General features: G+C 43.8%; 1 protein-coding gene across 2 annotated transcripts; it reads right to left on the reverse strand.

Moving 5' to 3' along the window:
• Nucleotides 1-2,714: 2,714 nt before the first annotated feature.
• LOC310965460 (calreticulin-like) lies at nucleotides 2,715-11,476 on the reverse strand. 2 transcript variants are annotated; one of them, XM_083939066.1, is made up of 10 exons: nucleotides 11,290-11,476; nucleotides 10,482-10,583; nucleotides 9,125-9,328; nucleotides 8,701-8,795; nucleotides 8,394-8,603; nucleotides 7,591-7,704; nucleotides 6,719-6,862; nucleotides 5,582-5,674; nucleotides 3,541-3,628; nucleotides 2,715-3,501 (listed from the first exon to the last, which is right to left on the reverse strand). In XM_083939066.1, the coding sequence occupies exons 1-10, from the start codon at nucleotides 11,381-11,383 to the stop codon at nucleotides 3,407-3,409; spliced, it is 1,239 nt and encodes a 412-aa protein (XP_083795192.1). In that variant the 5' UTR covers nucleotides 11,384-11,476; the 3' UTR covers nucleotides 2,715-3,406. The 2 variants fall into 2 exon arrangements, with proteins under 2 accessions (XP_083795192.1, XP_083795191.1); XM_083939065.1 differs by having other exon boundaries at nucleotides 2,715-3,628.
• Nucleotides 11,477-18,175: the final 6,699 nt, after the last annotated feature.

Genomic DNA, 18,175 nt, shown 5'->3' on the forward strand with positions numbered 1-18,175 from the left:
TGTGTCCAGGTAGGAGTTAAAGTAAGAAATGAAAACAATAAAAACAGTTTCTGGTTTGCAAATTTGGTGGTGTGTATATAGAATTTACCCGATAATAAGAAAATATTAAAAACATACAACTTTTTTTACAGGAAATATATTTTCAAAAATACCAAAAAATAAATCAAATCAAGTTTGAGTGGTATACCTAACTTTCTGTTTAAAAAGAGCTTAATTTCATGCCACAGTCTGACTAAGAGCATTCCCTAAAAATATGTTGTGTTTGTATCTGTGATGTGACAAAAGGAGCACAGAGCATCAATATTTAACATAAATCTTACAATAACAGAATTAACAGGATAACATCTGTGCAATCATTTTAGAAACACCTCTGGCACCATATTTGAGAAAAGAATTCCTGGGTAATAACCAGGTTTTTTCACATTCTATATCAAAATACTGATTACTCTTTACTAAAATCCTTACTAAATATAGAAGCAAGTTTACAAATTGTGCATCTTTGCATTAATTGCAGTATACATCTCTAATTGGTTTTATAGTGAAAAATTATCTGAGTTTCCATATAAAGCTCTGGGAGAGATTTTTTCTGGACAGTTTCTCTGATCGCAGATGAAAGTAGAATTTTAATACGTAAAGGAACTTCATCAAAGACAAGTAAAGAAACAACAGGAATGTTATTCTCTGATCAAAATGAATTATATGTCAAGAAATGACCCGCCTTGTTAAGCGGTTGACAGAAACATACAGAAAACATTTATCTTGGTTATTTCAAATGTAACATTTGTGAGGGAAAAAATTATGTTTATACTTTAGGGACCGGTTTATAAGTAACTTTATGGGAATCAGAAACTTTTATGGGAAGCTTTTCTATCTTATAATTACATTTTAATAAAAAACTTAAATCCTCCTAAAATTTCAAATTTACATGTTGAAATAAAATTCATTGAAAAACATTGAATCCACCATTGCTTAGTTTGTTAATTAAGAAGTCAAGAAGTCCGTTTAATGTAATGTCATCTGTCTCTAACAAAGTCCTGGCTTTCTTTTAAAAGAAAATATTTTGTATCACATTATCCATGTTTTTAGTAAGTATCTCTGTTTGGCAGCATTAGGGAAAACCTTCCTTAATAACCTTGGGGATAATGTAAATGAAGTGAGTAAGAGAAGATCACACCTCTGCCTCTCTCCTAGGCTGCTTCTGCTACACCGTGACGGAAGACTTTGATCAATCACAGAGCAGCTGAGAGAGCCAGCCCTGTGATTGGCTGTTCTACTAAAGCAAATGTTCACGTCTCTTTGGTGGAAACCCAATCTGCAGCAATGGCGGATGACCGGACAGCAAAGATTGTGATTCCACGGTTGGAAACAGTCACGTTCAGGGCAAAACAATCTAAGAAGAGGAAGACTGATTGGACTGATTGGACTGATTGGACTGATTGGACGCACTGTCGGAGGTTTCTAATACGTTAGCCTCCTGCTAACTGTAGCCAAAGGCATATGGCTGCTGCTAATACAAGCTCAGGTTGATGTTGCTACGTCAGAGTCCTGAATCAAACTATTACACCTCAAACGTTGGTAACATATAAGTCATATTCACATTACTATGGATATTATTAGAGTTATTGTTACTCTTTGGTTGCTTGCATCTCTGGAAGTGTGTCCTTCTCTCTTTCTTCGTGTCTGTCTTTGTCTCTCTCTGTCCATCTGTCTGTCTTTTCTCTCTCCTTTTCTTCCTCCCCAACCGGTGCAGACAGATGTCCGTCCTCCATAGAGCTGGGTCTGTTCCACATTCCTGCCTGTTAAAGGGAAGGTTTTCAACGCCACCGTACTCTACGGGGGAATTGTTGAGTCTCTATAAATCATAAATAAGTCATAGAGTGTGGTCTTTACCTCAAGTGTCCTGAGATAACTTTTGCTATGATTTGACACTGTAAATAAAATTGAATTGAAACGTCATCACATTCCTACAAGTTTGCCAAGAGTGACAGAAAATTCCCCTCTATAATTTTAACAATCCCAATCTTGATGGTAACGATGGAAATGAGTGAGGCGTAAGCAGACTGATACAAGTGATGGGTAAAGTTAGTTCTCCATAAATGTCATCCTGGCTGTCTAATGAACTCATTCAGCACTGTTCACTATTGCCTCCAGAAGTGAAGAACTCGCTTACGTTATTTTAGCCTTTGTAGTCCTCCATCTTTTCTATTATTTTACACTAAATATAAATACTAATTACTATCGCTCATGTGTTCAAAAAAGGATTTTCTTACCTGTGACTCGGACATTATGGAGGATAAGGTAAAAAAGAAAAGAAGTTTTGGCAAGTGTGCGATTGCCTCGAGCAGGGACTGCTGGGTGTGTATGCAGACAGTTCATCAGATGAGACCCGTGTAGACTCAACAATCCTCTTTTTTCTAGGTTTCCTGCCTACTAGGCCTTAGGCCATTTTCAATTACACTTGGGGTCTCAATGATTTTCTAATCATCACAGTCTGGTTCTGTTTGTATCTTACACAAAAACACAACTTTTTGTAGAAACGCAGTTATATTTAAGTATTGTTCAGGTTATTTGTACCAAAACACTGGTATCACTTTGGTACAGATACTGAAAATATCACACTGCCTGTTTGTTTTGGCCACCATTCTATCACCTATAAAATAAATCTTTACACCACACTGAACCAAAAGAAGACTGAGCACTGCCACTGAAACAGCTGTCATCATGGAGAGGCTTCCATTTATTCACTGAAACTGAACAGTGTGCACCCACAGAATAGTCACTCATTCACAATAATGAGAAAGCGGTGATTGTAAAAAATAAAAAAATCACAGTTTGTCTAGTGCAGTGTCACTCTCAAGCACACACACTATGAAAGTGCACACAGTTGAAGGAAGGCCGTACTCCAAAAATCAGAGCTTTGGGCACCGACATGTCCTTTTTCAGGGAATCAATGTAATGATTGAATAAATTATGATGGGGTCGATTAAAGAACAAAGAGTACAACGTCACAAAGGAGAAAGAATAGTGCATGAACCAGACAACAGACCTTCCATTTACTGCACATCCCAACAAAGTCAATAATAAAAATGAATGGCTCTGAGTAACTGCAGGATGCACAAAATCAATCAGAACATTCTCAACCGAAGTAGACACACAAACGAAAACATGTAAACCCTTCTCCCTTCTCTAACTAGAAGGCTTAAAAAAAGAAAGCAACAGGGAAATCAATAAAAAATTTAATCTGACCTGACCCCACCTTCCACCCCTCCCCCATCCCAACCCCCACACCTGAATAAAAGGTTGCTGTACGAAAGGCTAGAGTCCAAAGGGCTTTGCGCTGATTTCCTGTTTTTAGTTTGAACCTGCAGAAAGAAGTGACAGCAGTCCGCCAACCTGCTCCTTTCCTCTACAACTCGTCCTTCTCTTTTGGATCACTGTGCTCGTCTTCTGTCCCAGCGTCCTCGTCCATCTCCTCATCTTGCTCATCATCCTCCTCGCCATCTACATCCTCCTCCTCCTCCTCATCATCATCATCATCACCTTCAGTTTCCTTCTTGAGCTTCTCCTCCTCCTCCCTAAGTTTCCTCTCCATGTCCTCCTGCTCATCTTTCATCTTCTTCTCTGGTCCCTGATGGGCAAACAAGACAAGTTATTTGGATGTTTCAAACAGGTGTTGGTATTTAAGTTGATAATTATGAATACTTATTTTACACTGAAAAATATTTTCTTCATGTTCAACATAATGCATTTCCACTTCAAAATATAAATTTGTCCCCTGCCGGCAGTATTGTTAGTAGAGATGCACCGATCCCCGGATTAGATATAAGCCCTGATATTAACTCATTAGCTGGATCAGAGATGGGCTTAATGCATATGGAATCAACCTTGAATATATAAAATGAATCTTGACTGACGTCATCAAGGCACTGTCACCATCTTGTATTTTGACCCATGCAGATTCGGTAAGCACATGCTTTGGTTGCAGCAATTTTAAATAATGAAGAGGTCATAAACACACTTGCAAGTGCTTGTGCAGGCCAAAATGCCAGACCTGAAACCTGTGCGCACTTCAATTCTCCAAGCGAAAAAGTCCGGACACTTTTTAAATTGGGGCAGGCTGCTCATAATGCAAACCTCAGCATGGCGTCAAACACGTGTACAATCTCCATCCGAATATAAGACAGGGCTCAAGGAAGAGGAGGGAAGATTGGTCAGCTTAGGTGATTTATTTTGGCTGTGATCACGTAATAATGTTCATAGGTTGCAGAGGTGGCTTTTGTAAGGTACATCATGCTCCTAAAAAGGTCCCCTGTCTGCACCTTATAATCCTCTGTTTATCCCATTGGGACCTCATCTCCTGACAGGGACAAACATTTATCCATAGAGTTCCATTGAAAATCGCATAAAGCACACGTTTCACGAGTATCACTTCATAATACCATGGTAACGGCTTTGACAACAGACACGTAGTGATTTAGTCAAAAGACGCCCAGGCGGCTCTTGTCACAAGAGTCCCGCTGTCAAGCTGCTCCTCCGCCCCGCTGAGCAGGCGGCTCAGAGCATCTCTCACCCCCCCGCCCACCGGCAATAATACGCCCGGGTCATGTTCGTCTGTAGAGAAATGTCACGGACCGACTGGAGCTCCGGGCCAGGTCTAGCTCGGCTCCACAGCAGCAGCAGCAGCAGTCGCGATAGCGAGGACGTCGCTCTGGGGGAAGCTCACCAGACGGCCCCGCCAGATGGACCTGCTCCCGGGGTAAAGCTACTTGCGCTGCCCCAAGGAGAACCTTTATTAAATCACCTAAGCGGACCATTCCCTCCTCTGTCTTGAGCCCTGTCTTACATGTCTTGTATCCAGAGATTGTACACCGGGCCGTGTTTAAAGCCATGCTGAGGTTTGCATTATGAGCAGCTGCCTGCCCTGTTGCAGCAGCTCTGCCCCCATTAAAAAGTGTCCGAAATTTTTTGCCTGGAGAATTGAAGTGCGCACAGGTCATTATTTAAAATTGCTGCAACCAAAGCACGCGCTGACCGCATCTGCATGGGTCACAATACAAGATGGTGACCGTGCCTTGATGACGTCAGTTAAGGTTCATTCTATATATTCAAGGTTCATTCCATATATTCAAGTTACATTCAATATATTCACATATTAATTTCCTGAACGGCATGCCATAACATACAGCACAAGCACACACTTACTTTGTTAGTTTTTGTTTTCTTAGTCATTTACTGATCTTGTTTAAGTTGGATTTGTAACTACACTCGCACATACACCCTACACTCATTTTTTAATGTTGCCATTTGTTTCACCACTCTAAAAATGGCTTACTTTACTAAAGGTAGGGTGGTTCATGGCAATGGCCCCCTGTATTTTCAACATTAAAACAAAAGTTTATTATATTTATTTATAAGAGTGTTAGTTTTTTAATACATCTGCATATAAAACAAAGCACATACAGTGATTACCAATACTTAAACACAAATCAACGGATAATTATAAATTAAAATATTGTCTTTTTTAGAATACACAGTATAATGTATAGTAGGCTCTACATACTGTATTTAAGTACAGTCCTACCTTTGTAGCTCCCCAGGTTTCCTTCCCAAACTCCTCGGCTTCTTTGACATCGTCAGTGATCAGGAAGTTGTCAAAGATGGTGCCAGATTTAACCTGAACAAAGACACCAAATACATCAACATTATTTACTTAAGGAATCCCGAAAAAAAATGATTATTAGGACTCATTCACCAGTATCTCCCGACGTTTTTGCTTTAATTGGTTCATAAGAAAAGTCTACAATTCATGACGTGTTTTTAAATCACTGAATTTTTTGTACCTCACATTTCCTGGTAAGTTGAAAGCCTGTGCTACTTAATCCTAATCAGCAGGTAAACACCCTGCCAACCCCATAAAAGGGCATCAGACAGCAGGGCTGTGTGCAAACAGCCACAAACAGAAATGGAAAAGAAAAGTTGAAAGAATCAAGTCAAGAATATCCGAAGAAAGACTGCAGAGAGTGGAGCACTGGACTCCAAATGGAGAATAAATCCAAGTGAAACAGTTGAGAAATGGAGGAACTTTAGCAGGAAGTGAACACTCAAACAGCTGTCATGTGGAGTGACGTGTGCTCCAGTAAATAGATTGTTACTGCTGCGTCGGGGGTTTGAGTCCAGCTCTTTGCTGCATGCTGTCCTCTCCCCCCCCCCCCCCCCCGTCTTCCCTGTTACTCTTCACTTGGACTATTCATAAAGACTAAAATCATCTTTAAAAACACACCTGTTTATTTCATTGAAAAGGCCGAAGTGCTTTGTAAAAACATATGAGTGCTTTAATGTAATTATCGCAGTTAAAATCATTGAATATTATACAAATTAAATAAAATGCAATAAGCATCTGTTATGCACAAAGATTTCAGTACTCAAATGTGTGTAAGAGTGCTCTTGAGTGTGTGTAGACTTAGTTCTTACCTGAGAACTAATCCCAAATAAGAAAACATTGGTGAATGTCAGAATCTTAATGAAAAGTGCTTAAGTGAGAGTTAAGAAGAAATGTCTTCTTGAGAACGGTTGGTGAATGAGGCCACATGTTCTCGTTTTAACTCAACCTTCTCATCCATGTTTACCGCACAGCATGAAACATAGTCTGTGTGTGTTTGTATGCTAGGCCTGGGTATTCAGTTAGTACAACTCTCAATGCGTGAGCAATATTCATTACCTGCCACAGATCCAGGCCCAGTACACCAATGTTATCAAACTTGTACATAGTGGTGTCATGAGTGTACTCGGGGTTGTCAATCTCAGGGTGGACCCAGGATCCTTTGTAATCAGGGTTATCAATCTGCTTGGGTTTCCATTCACCCTGCAGAGGCAACACAAGAGGGGTTAGGAGGCAGGTGACAGGACTGAATATTGGACAACATACATGGTAGAACCAAGCCCCCACCACAGCCACTTCCTGCTTGATCCAATCAGGAGGCTCCAAAAGTGTCAGTTCTCTGACTGTCCACTAGGGGCAGGTTTCATAACAGAGCAGTTTCTCATTGACCCCAATGTTAAACAGGCCGTTTTCACAGCATCAAAAAACCTGTTTAAGGCCTGGGACAAAAGAACATTCTAGTCCGTATGTTTAGGTAATATCTCCATGACAACACTGAGGGGGGCAGAATTTTTCTTTCTAACGGGCTAGTTTTTATTTTATTGGAGGTTAAAGTTTATGAATAATTAGGGGCGGGGCCTCTTGAGTGACAGTTAGCCTCTGACCCTCACTTCTCAATCCATTGGCTAATCCAGTAAACGTCAGCCAGATGGGCGTTTCTCCCTCCCCCCAACGTCACATACATGCCCTTTTTTGGTAAGAGGAAATGAGGAGGAGTCAAAGTCTGACAAGATGAAGACTCCCAGAGGTGAGTACGATTGGATCAAGAGAACGGTCCTCGACGGAGAGGCTACGTACAGTTTTTATACAGTCTACAGGTAGAAGTAATTCCTTCAGAACATTACCCCCTAACCTAACCCAGAGTACATTAATTTCTTTTCACAAACACCAGTAAAAGGATTTAAAATGGTCATTTTTTTGTGAAGCTCCACCTTGTACTCTGGGTTGGTGATCATGGGAGGCTCCCACTCTCCGTCCATGTCCTCGTCCCAGTCGGAAGGCTTCTTGGCATCAGGGTCAGGGATGGTCTCTGGCTTGTCCCATTCCTGTGAGACAGCAGAATTGGATTCACCACTTAAGTCCTAGTGTAATTACACTCACTCATTATTCCCTATATAGTGCTTATTAAATAGTGCACTATATAGGGAATGACAAAACCAGATTTATTTCACGAGCAAGTAACAGCAGTAAGCCTGTGAGTAACAGTTGTTGGTAACTGCAGTTAGCACCTCTTCTGCTTCTTCTTCTTCTCCTCCTCCGGTAAAACACGACCACATTGCATTGTGGTATGCGGGAGAGCAATGTAGTGTACATCGATTATACACTCAAACTAGCTGTGCATTGTGGGTATTTTATAGTGGACTATACAGTGAATGAAATTAACCACAGAGAATTTGACCACCACTACAAAATGCTGTACACACTATGTAGTGCACGTACTGAACACGTCATAAAACGTACACATGAGTTCTCTAGTGCCACACAATGGACACAGTTAGTGGTATATAATCTGAGAGGCCTACAGTCACACACTCTACATTTTGCCCCGCAGTGTACTTTGGTGACGGAAATGCACAGCTGCTTCTACCGACGTCCAGCACTCTTTAACACGCAGGGAGGTGCAAGGGCGCGTTCATCGCTGCTTGCAGCTTCAATTGATACTCAAATTCTCTGGTGTAATTCTAAACCAGCTTCCAGCTATCTACCTACTAAGAACGGAGCCCTGGTTTCCTACCTCAGGCTTGGTGTCACTGGGGTCGTCGATCTTGGCCCTGTCGTCCCAGTCGCTGGGTTTCTTGGCCTCTGGGTCCTTGATCTTCTTTGAGGGCAGCATGTCCCAGTCGTCCTCCAGGGAGCCGGACTCCACCTTCTCGCTGTCGATCCTCACCTCATACGTCTGGTCTGGATTCAGGATCAGTGTGTACAGGTGGGTAAGCTCGTCATCCTAGAGAGAGGGGGTAAAGGAAATTTAGACTGAGCAAGAATCTTTAAATCCATGTTCATAGAAAGAAAAAAATCAACAGGGTTTATGCAGAAGCTACCTTGCATTTGACGTCTTTCTTGATGAGGTGGTTCTGGCCCTTGTAGTTGAAGATCACATGAACTTTCTTTGTGCTGTATCCACAGATGTCAGGCCCTGGACAGACAGGTCATGTTATATTATTTAACACTGCACAGGAAGCCCAGTAACAACTACATTTAAAACAGCCGAATGTAAAAAATATCTTATAAGAAAATGCATTAAGCATCCTTTCAAACGCCCTCTCCTCAGACAGTAGTGTTCTGTGGTCAGGCCTTAGTGCCTCTCAATTCAATTCAATTCAATTTTATTTATAGTGTCAAATCATAACAAAAGTTATCTCAGGACACTTTACAGAGTAGGTAAAGACCACACTCAATGACTTATTTATGATTTACATAGACCCAACAATTCCTCTGTAGACTGTAAACACAACCATGACTCACCAAACATGATGTAATACTGTGAGTCTCCGTGCATGTTGCTCTGGTCGAGGTCAGAGGGAAAGATCTTGACATAGCCGCCGCCGCAGTCAATCTTCTGCTCATGCTTGATGGTGAACTGGATGACCAGGGGCTTTCCCTCATTGCTAAAGGGCTCAAAGCGGGCTGACAGGGCGTAAAAGTGGGCATCCTGGCTTGTCTGAACACCTGGTGCAGGTAAAGTTAAGAAAACAATAGAAGTGAAGACCTGTTAGCAACAAGCACTCAAAGCTCTTCAATTCATGGCTTTTGTTTGTGACTGTGCTGCACCTTCTTCTTGACCAGGTCTTCCTAGTAAACATGGTTGTATTCTAATAAAAAGGAAGTATGCATTTTTGTATGCCAGATACTCTGCATCAGCTGGGCACATCATGCAACTACCATGAAACCCCTGGCCTCAACTGTCTCACCGGTCAGATGCTGTTCGCTGGTATCATCTCTATCCGAACGGGTCTAGTCTGACGCAGTTTCTGGTCTTTTCATGGTGCTTTTACTGGATGATCGCCACCAAAGTGCGAGCAGAATTATATTTCCACACTTCTAGGAATCTCCAAGGTAAATTTCATATTTTTACATGATCATTTCAGTGTCAGATTAGTAGACTAAAGTGACCTTGATGAGAGAAAGCAGTCAGAACGTTTGGGCTACACTCAGCCTGAGCGGCTCAGGTGGTGGTTTACATAAAATGGAAATGAAGAAGACTTTACGCTTTATTTTGGAGCTGTTAAAGCATGGGCTTTTATTGTGAAGGACTGAAGTTTGGACAACATTGATGTTAATGTGGATGACCAGCAGCTCCCAGTGTTTATGGCTAGGAGATATAAAGGGTTAGCACACGGCGGTCAGCGGTGTTAGCGTCCTTTGGACAACTCTGGTTAACACAAAGATAAATCAGGACGTTAAAACCACATTTGGTTACAAAGATAAGAAGTTAGACTTTAGTTTAACTCCATTAAATTAACTCGAAACATTACACCATCATTATATTTGGAGCTTCAAAACTGTTTCACTGGTGACACAGATCCGTCCATAAAAACTGTACTTTCAGTTTTGACTAATCTTAAATGCATCCATTTAATCACATTTACAGGAGTAAACCTTGGGACAGGGCCTGTACCTGCAGATGTGGGAGTGTTCAGAGGGTCCAGTGGGGATTTTTGGCCTCAGGCCCCCTGACAGGTTATTCCAGTTGTGGATGCTCTCAGCACATACTTACTGTACAGAGAGCAGCTCACACACACACCTCACCTACATTTGCATAATAAGACACCACATGTACGAATCATTGATTTGAATTGTCGACGTATGACAGAACAATTACCTTTATCAGCTTCGGAATCCCCGTAGAACTTTCCAGCACTCAGTTTCCACTGGCCGTAGTCTGATTTGTGCTTGGATTCGGCCCACCGGCTCTTCCATCCATCTGAAACACAACCATCCGGCTCAGCTGGTTACAGACAGCCTGCACGGTCCAGTTAGCAGATCCAGTACTCACACACTTCATCATCCATCCATCCATCACAGGCCACACACAGCCCTACCCCTGCTGCACTGAGTCTGAAGAGACGTCATCATACAGGCCACAGAGTAAATGTCTCATCTACAAACCATGCTGGTTTGAATCCACACTGGACTACTTTCTATCGCTCTGACGGTACCGGAGTGTCATCAGGACTGCAACCTCACTTTCTTTCCCTTTTCTTTGACTTTTCCATCCAAGTTGTGCAGTTATTGCAGCTGCGTGTGCACACGGAGGACAGAGAGCCATAGACAGACAAACTGCGACCGGGCTGGAGCTCAGAAGAAGGTTCAGTGCAGGGTCAGAAGCGGAACAAGATTTGGACTCACGTAGGATGTCAACTCTTCATTATTCGGCATTTCCGTTCCATATTAGAAATAACACAACATTGTTACTGTAGCAAGGCTATTTAGTAGAGCTCAAATGGTCTGTCAGTTGACTATTAAGACATAAGGAGGTCCAGCTTTCTGTAATGGGTTAACTAATGCACTAAGGTTATTTTCAAAGAAGCATTTTCTTTAAAAAAAAGTTATTAAAGGTAAAAAAAAAAAAAAAAGGCAGTAAAGGCACCACACACACTCATACACAGAATGGGCTCCAAGTTACTGACCTCCGTCCAGGAACTGTTCCTTGAAGTAGACGCTCGCGTCGGTAAGGACAGCTATCGAAGCGAAGACTGCCATAACGGCCCCGGGAAGCTTCATTTCGGCGGCTCGTCTGGTGCCAGGGAGGTGAGGAGAACAGGCTGGAGCTGAGCTCGGCTCTTAAAGCCTGGAGGAGATGTAACCTGAGGATTCCAACAGTCACCAGCCCTGCACAGATGGCCGCGGCTCATTGGACGAGCGTCTCGCCAATGAAATTAGACCACGAGTTACTTTTCGGAAACGCTCGGCCCGCATCGGACGAAGATCGGAGAGGGAAACGTCTTTGCTGCGCTGTGTTCAAGGAATGGAAAAAATGTGTGTTTTGAATCTTCCTTGAAAATAGTAACAATGGCGGACTAATATGCGCGACTGGCTGCGCACCAAGATCCCACTTGAACCCGTTTCTCAAAGACATTATTTATGGAGTTGTCGTGGAAAATATGAATGGGACTTTCGGGTTAACAATATACTCATCCTCGAAAAATGTTAAGATTCAAGATTCAAGATTCAAGAAGCTTTATTTATCTCGAGGGAAATTATTGTGCAACAGTTTCAATACAAAGATGGGAAAGGATCAGAGTGACAATAAGCATAAAAACGTAAATCAAATCAAAATAAATAAATCAAACAATAACTAAGTGTGACAGAGTGGTCAAGGGACATTGTGGTTAAACGTAGGTATATACAATATACAACAATACGTACCGTGCAGTTCAGCAGCCTATTGAAATAAAATAAGTACAAACTAAATAAGTGATAAGGAGCGATAAGTGATAACAGTGTTAAAAGTGTAGCAGCATTTCCTACAGAACTAAGTTACAGTAAAGTACAGTAGAGTGTAGCAGCATTTCTTACTGAACTAAGTTACAGTAAAGTACAGTAGAGTGTACAGTAGAGTGTAGTTACAGTACAACTAATAAAGTGATGTAGTGATGATATAATGTGACAAGTGACATTTTTCTCAGGACACAGTGTCTCCACTGTTCCTTACCTGACCGGGGGAGATGAATTATAAAGTTTGATTGCCACCGGAAGAAAAGACTTCCTCCGGCGTTCAGTGTTACACCGTGGGAGAATGAGTCTGTGGCTTAAAGTGCTTCTGCTGGAGGTCAGCAGCTGGTGGAGAGGGTGAGAGTTGTTGTCCAGGATGCTGTGCAGTTTAGAGAGCATCCGCCTCTCAGACACCACCACCAAAGAGTCCAGTTGGACCCCCAGGACGGAGCCAGCCTTCCTGATGATCTTACTGATCCTCTTGGCGTCTGCTGCCCTCAGTCTGCTGCCCCAGCACACAACAGCAAAGAAGATGGCACTGGCTACCACCGACTGGTAGAACATCCTCAGCATGGTGTTACATACATTGAAAGACTGGAGCCTCCTCAGGAAATAGAGACGACTCTGGCCCTTCTTCTAAACAGCCTCAGTGTTCTTGGACCAGTCCAGTTTGTTATCCAGGTATACTCCAAGGTATTTGTAATCCTGGACAACATCCACAGTCACGCCGTTGATGGAGATGGGTGTGGGGGCAGATTTACTCCCACGGAAATCCACCACTAGCTCCTTAGTCTTGATGGGGTTTAGAATCAGGTGATTAGCTGCACACCAGTCTACGAAGGAGTCCACAACGCCCCTGTACTCCTCCTCCTTCCCCTCACTGACACAGCCAACTATTGCAGAGTCGTCAGCAAACTTCTGCAGGTGGCAGGACTCAGAGAGGAGCTGAAAGTCTGAGGTGTACAGGGTGAACAGAAAGGGGTAAAGAACAGTTCCCTGTGGAGCCCCAGTGCTGCTGACCACAGTGTTAGACACTCCGTCCTGCAGTCTGACATACTGTGGTCGACCCGTCAAGTAATCCGTAATCCAGGAAACCAGGGGAGGGTCCACCTGCATCGCCGTCAGCTTACTTCCCGGCAGAGCAGCCCAGATGGCATTGAACGCACTGGAGAAGTCCATGAACAAGATTCTCACTGTGGTTCCCGGTCCGTCCAGGTGGGCACAGGCACGGTGGAGCAGGAAGATGATAGCGTCCTCCACACCTAGTCAGGCAAACTGTAGTGGGTCATGCAGTGGGTTACATACACAAATAAGTAAATATATGAAAGTGAAACCTTGGTGTTTCATAACGAGCTTCTCTATTTCACCACCTTAACATGATGGAAAGTAAATATGCAAATAAACTTTTCAGTTTGTTTGAAAAATATAGTCTGCAAGAAAAGCCCCAACTAGCTTTTTTTTTTAATTTTCTTATATGATATTTATTTCAGGACTATTTGACGTCCTCATGTAGAGTCTATTCTGCATTCCTCTACGCTTCTGCTCCTTTTGAATGTTAAAAAATATGTAAGCCATGTTGTTTTTGTACATGATTTTGTTAATAAAGTTTTTAAAAAAGCAATAATGGCTTTAAATGTTATAGCAGTATATGAACATCTGTTTGACTAAAATTTCACATTTTTATTCATCTGAACAGAAACAAGTAATATAATGTTTCACTTGATATTTTAATAAAGAGCCTCTGTTTCAATTCAACTGCATGCTGCACGTTTTGACTTATCATGCTGAAGGCTTGTTTGTTTCTTTCACATTTCATTTCATTTTTATTTTGTTTCCTGCACACAAGGGGCCGAACCCTCGTGGGTTTATAAGACACCATCACATAAAACATTACATCCAAACTACAGATTATTATACAGTTCCATCTTTAAACAAAATGTTGTTTTTTCCTTCCCAGGCCTTACAGAGAAACTTTGCTACAAAAGTTCCCTTTTTAAAACACAACTCCAGTTTTTCATATTCATCCAACCAAAAGAAATGAGCATAAATGGAAGACTTTTTAGTTATAAATACATTCCTCAAATAATCAGAAACTGGGCAATAAAACATCAAATGAATCTGTTCTCAATCTCACCCAGGTCACACGCCCAACAGAGCGTTACTTTGCACACAGCGATCTTAGACCTTTGGTTTTGATTTACATAGGCTTCTAAACTGTAATGCTCTTTTATTAAACAATATGTTCTTCATTTTAACTTGTCCCATATGTCAACTGACTGTCACAACTTCAGCCAGGCCTTAGTTTCTTTATCTGTCTGTTTCCTGTTTTGCTCTCATGTCATTTTAGACTCTGCCACTCCCCTCTGCTCTGCACTACCTGCTGACTGCATTCACCTGGCCTTCCCCTCCCCCACACTCACCTGCTCCTCAGCAGATAATCCGCCCCTTCAGAGCATATACACCAGTCCATTTCTCTCAGTTCTCTGCCAGATTATCCAGTGTGTGTTCACCTTACTCTCCAGCGGGCCGTTTTTCTGATCCTGTCCATGTTTCGACTTGCCTTTCGGACTTTTGACTTCCCCTTTTGCCGGCTCCCATGAATTTGTTTGCCACGCTGACTGATTACCTGGTTTGACCCCATTATAATGAGATATGAGTCCTCAAGCTCGCTCTGAGAATGCAGGGCTACTCGTCGTTCCTAGAGTCTCCAAAAGTAGAATGGGAGGCAGAGCCTTCGGCTACCAAGCTCCTCTCCTGTGGAACCATCTCCCAAGTGTTGTTCAGGAGGCAGACATCGTCCCCATATTTAAGAGTACGCTCAAAACGTTCCTCTTTGATAAAGCTTTTAGTTAGGGCTTACACGCCCTTAATTCTGCTGCTGTAGGCCTAGTCTGCCGGGGGATAAATCCTGTTCCTGGTACTCTGAGCTTCTCTCCTCTCTGTCTGTATCATTCATGTCTCATCAATGCGTGTTAGTAATTCAACCTCTTCCCCGGAGTTGTTTGTGCTTTGTCGTCTCACAGGTCTCTGTCACGCCGCTATGAGGTTTGTCTTGTCTTTGGGTTTTTTGTCTTGTGAATTTCCTGTTTTATTATTAAAGATAACTCTCCTCTCGTTCCAGGTCACTTGCCCTTCCTCTTGTGTCACCAGTCTGATGTCATTCCCTGATTCCCGATTGTTTCCACCTGTGGCTCCCCTTCCCTCATGTGTATAAAGTCTGTGTCTTTCCCCCTGTTCTGTGCCAGATTATTGTACCTTGTGTCGAATGTATCCAGCGGTTTGTTCCACAGTCTTGTTCATGCTCTTGAGATCTTTGTTTCATTGTTCAGGTTTTCGTACTCCTTGTTTTGGTCCAAGTAAGTTTTCCCTTTTTGAATTCTCTTGTGACTTTGTTTTTTGCTTCAGGTTGGAGCGTCTTTATTTAATTATTTTGTTCACTTTGTATTTGTTTATTCCTCCCATACGGAGCGTTGTTATTTTGAGATTTATTTGTTAACTTTGCCTTTTGTTTTTTCCTCCTGTGCGGAGCGCTTTTATTTGGTACTTTGGTTTATTACTGACGACTTTTGTTTTGTTCCTCCTGTGCGGAGTGATTTTCTTTTTTCCTGTGCCACGTCCCAGTCGTCAATTTAATAAATTCAGTATTGATCCGCAAACCTCCGCATCTGAGTCCTCTTTCCTGCCCTGGGTCTGACAGTATAATCTGGCCAGTATGGACTCAGCGGAGGCAGATCGTCTATCGCAGGTGCTGCGTACTCAGGAGGCCCGCCTTCTCCAGCAAGAGGAGTTCCAGACGGCCACGGTTCACCACATGGGACAGCTTTCCGCACAGCTACAGGACCTGCTGGGGCATTTGTCTCGACCACAGCTCCTCCTCCAGCTGTGAACACTACCCCAGCGCCCACCTCGCCAGCCAGGGGATCAAGTTGCAGGATGGCTTCCCCTGCACAGTATTTGAGAGAGCCCGGTACTTGCAAGGTCTTTTTAATAGACTGCTTGCTGCATTTTGAACTTCCGCCTCATGCATTCCCCACAGACCGCTCCAAGATTGCCTTCATGATTTCTCACATGTCTGGCAGAGCCAAAGCCTGGGCGGCAGCGGAATGGAGCCAGGGCACCACTCTCTGTTACTCTCTCCCTGATTTCCAGACCGCGCTACTCAAGACTTTTTGACCCCGTTACCACACACCGAGAAAGGGCGCAGGAAATCAGCGTTCTCACGCAAGGTAGCGGGTCTGTATGTGACTATGCCATCCGTTTCCGCATTTTGGCGGTGGAGAGCGGATGGAACGCCACAGCTTTATACAACGTGTTTCTGAAAGGACTTGCAGCTCCCATTCAGGACCTCCTCGTCCCTCTGGATCTTCCCACCGACCTGGACGATCTCATCGCAATCGCCATCCGAACAGATAATCGGCTCGCACAGCTCAGACGACAGCAAGGTGGAGGATTCGCGGCGACGGAACGACACTCTCGCTCTTCGCTACATAGCGGACAGTCTTACCACCCTTCACCACCAGAGCCACAACCTCGTTTTTGCTCCGATCAAGACGAGGAGCCCATGCAGCTGGGAGGAGCCCGTCTGACACCGGAGGAGCGAAGAAGGCGACTGCTGGAGGGGAGGTGTTTCTACTGTGGGGAGATCGGTCACCTCGTCGTCTCATACCCAGCCAAGATTCCCTAGACGGTGAGTCCCGTTAAGTCTTCTCACCATACTCCCTGTACCCTAACCACCGTTCAAATTTTGCATAATGCCTTGTTCAATCAGAACGCCTGCATCGACTCTGGAGCTGATGAGAGCTTAATGAGTTGGGGTTAGCTAAAAAGCTAGGCATCCGCTCAGAGCTACTGGCCAAACGTATCCGGACCAGGTCGCTCAACGGCCAAGACATTTTTTCCATAACCCATGTCAGTGAACCAGTAAGAATGCGGATTGACAGTCACGAAGAACGCATTCGTTTTTATTTATTCACGTCTCCCATGCACTCATCGCTCTTAGGATATCCATGGCTCATAGAGCATAACCCACAAATAGTGTTCACTAAACTTGATCTCCGCAACGCATACTATCTGGTACGGATAAGGGAGGGGGACGAGTGGAAGACGGGATTCAACACCCCTAGTAGACACTACAAGTATCGCGTGATTCCTTTTGGTCTCACCAATGCGCCGGCAGTATTTCAGGCCATGTTTAATGACATGCTTAGGGACTTTCTTGACCACTTTGTCTATGTCTATTTCGACGACATCTTAATTTACTGCGCACGGACCGCATGGGCTTGTAACAACCTCTTCCTTCACAGGGCTCCCGGTCTCCCAAGGTAACACCACTGTCCTCACTGTAGTTGATCGATTCTCCAAAATGGTTAGATTCATTGCCTTGCCTAAGCTACCCTCCGCCAAGGAAACGGCGAAGGTCATGATGACTAGCATTTTCAGGATTCATGGGTTCCCCAATGATGTTGTTTCTGACCGAGGGCCCCAGTTTGTGTCCCGGTTCTGGAGGGAATTTTGCAGGCTCATCGGCGCCAAGGACAGCCTGACTTCTGGTTACCACCCGGAAGCCAACGGCCAGACCGAACGCCTCAACCAAGAACTGGAAACCGGCCTCCGGTGCCTGGTTTCACAGAATCTCTCCACTAGGAGCAGGCACCTGGTCTGGGTGGAGTATGCACACAATGCCCTTCCCACATCTGCTACTGGTTTTTCTCCCTTTCATGTTGTCTTTGGTTATCAGCCACGTCTCTTCCCAGAGAATGAGTGGGAGGTGTCAGTTCCCTCAGCCCATGCCATGATCCGCCGCTGTTGCCGCATCTGGTCAGCCGCCCGTCAAGTACTGATTTGACAGGGGGATCGAGTCAAAAGAGCGGCAGACCGCAAGAGACGAAACCTACCTATCAGCCCGGCCAGAAGGTTTGGTTGTCGGCCAAGGACTTACGGCTAAAGGTCCCCTCCAAAAAGCTGGCCCCACGATTCGCCGGGCCCTTCCCAGTCACCAGAGTCGTCGGACCTGGTACCAACAGCAGCACCCCCTCCTCCCCCGCAGGTGATTGACGGGGGCCCAGTTTACAAGGTCAAGCA

This window comes from Echiichthys vipera (genome assembly GCF_963691815.1).
Source record: "Echiichthys vipera genome assembly, chromosome: 3".
Classification (NCBI taxonomy): Eukaryota; Metazoa; Chordata; class Actinopteri; order Perciformes; family Trachinidae; genus Echiichthys; species Echiichthys vipera.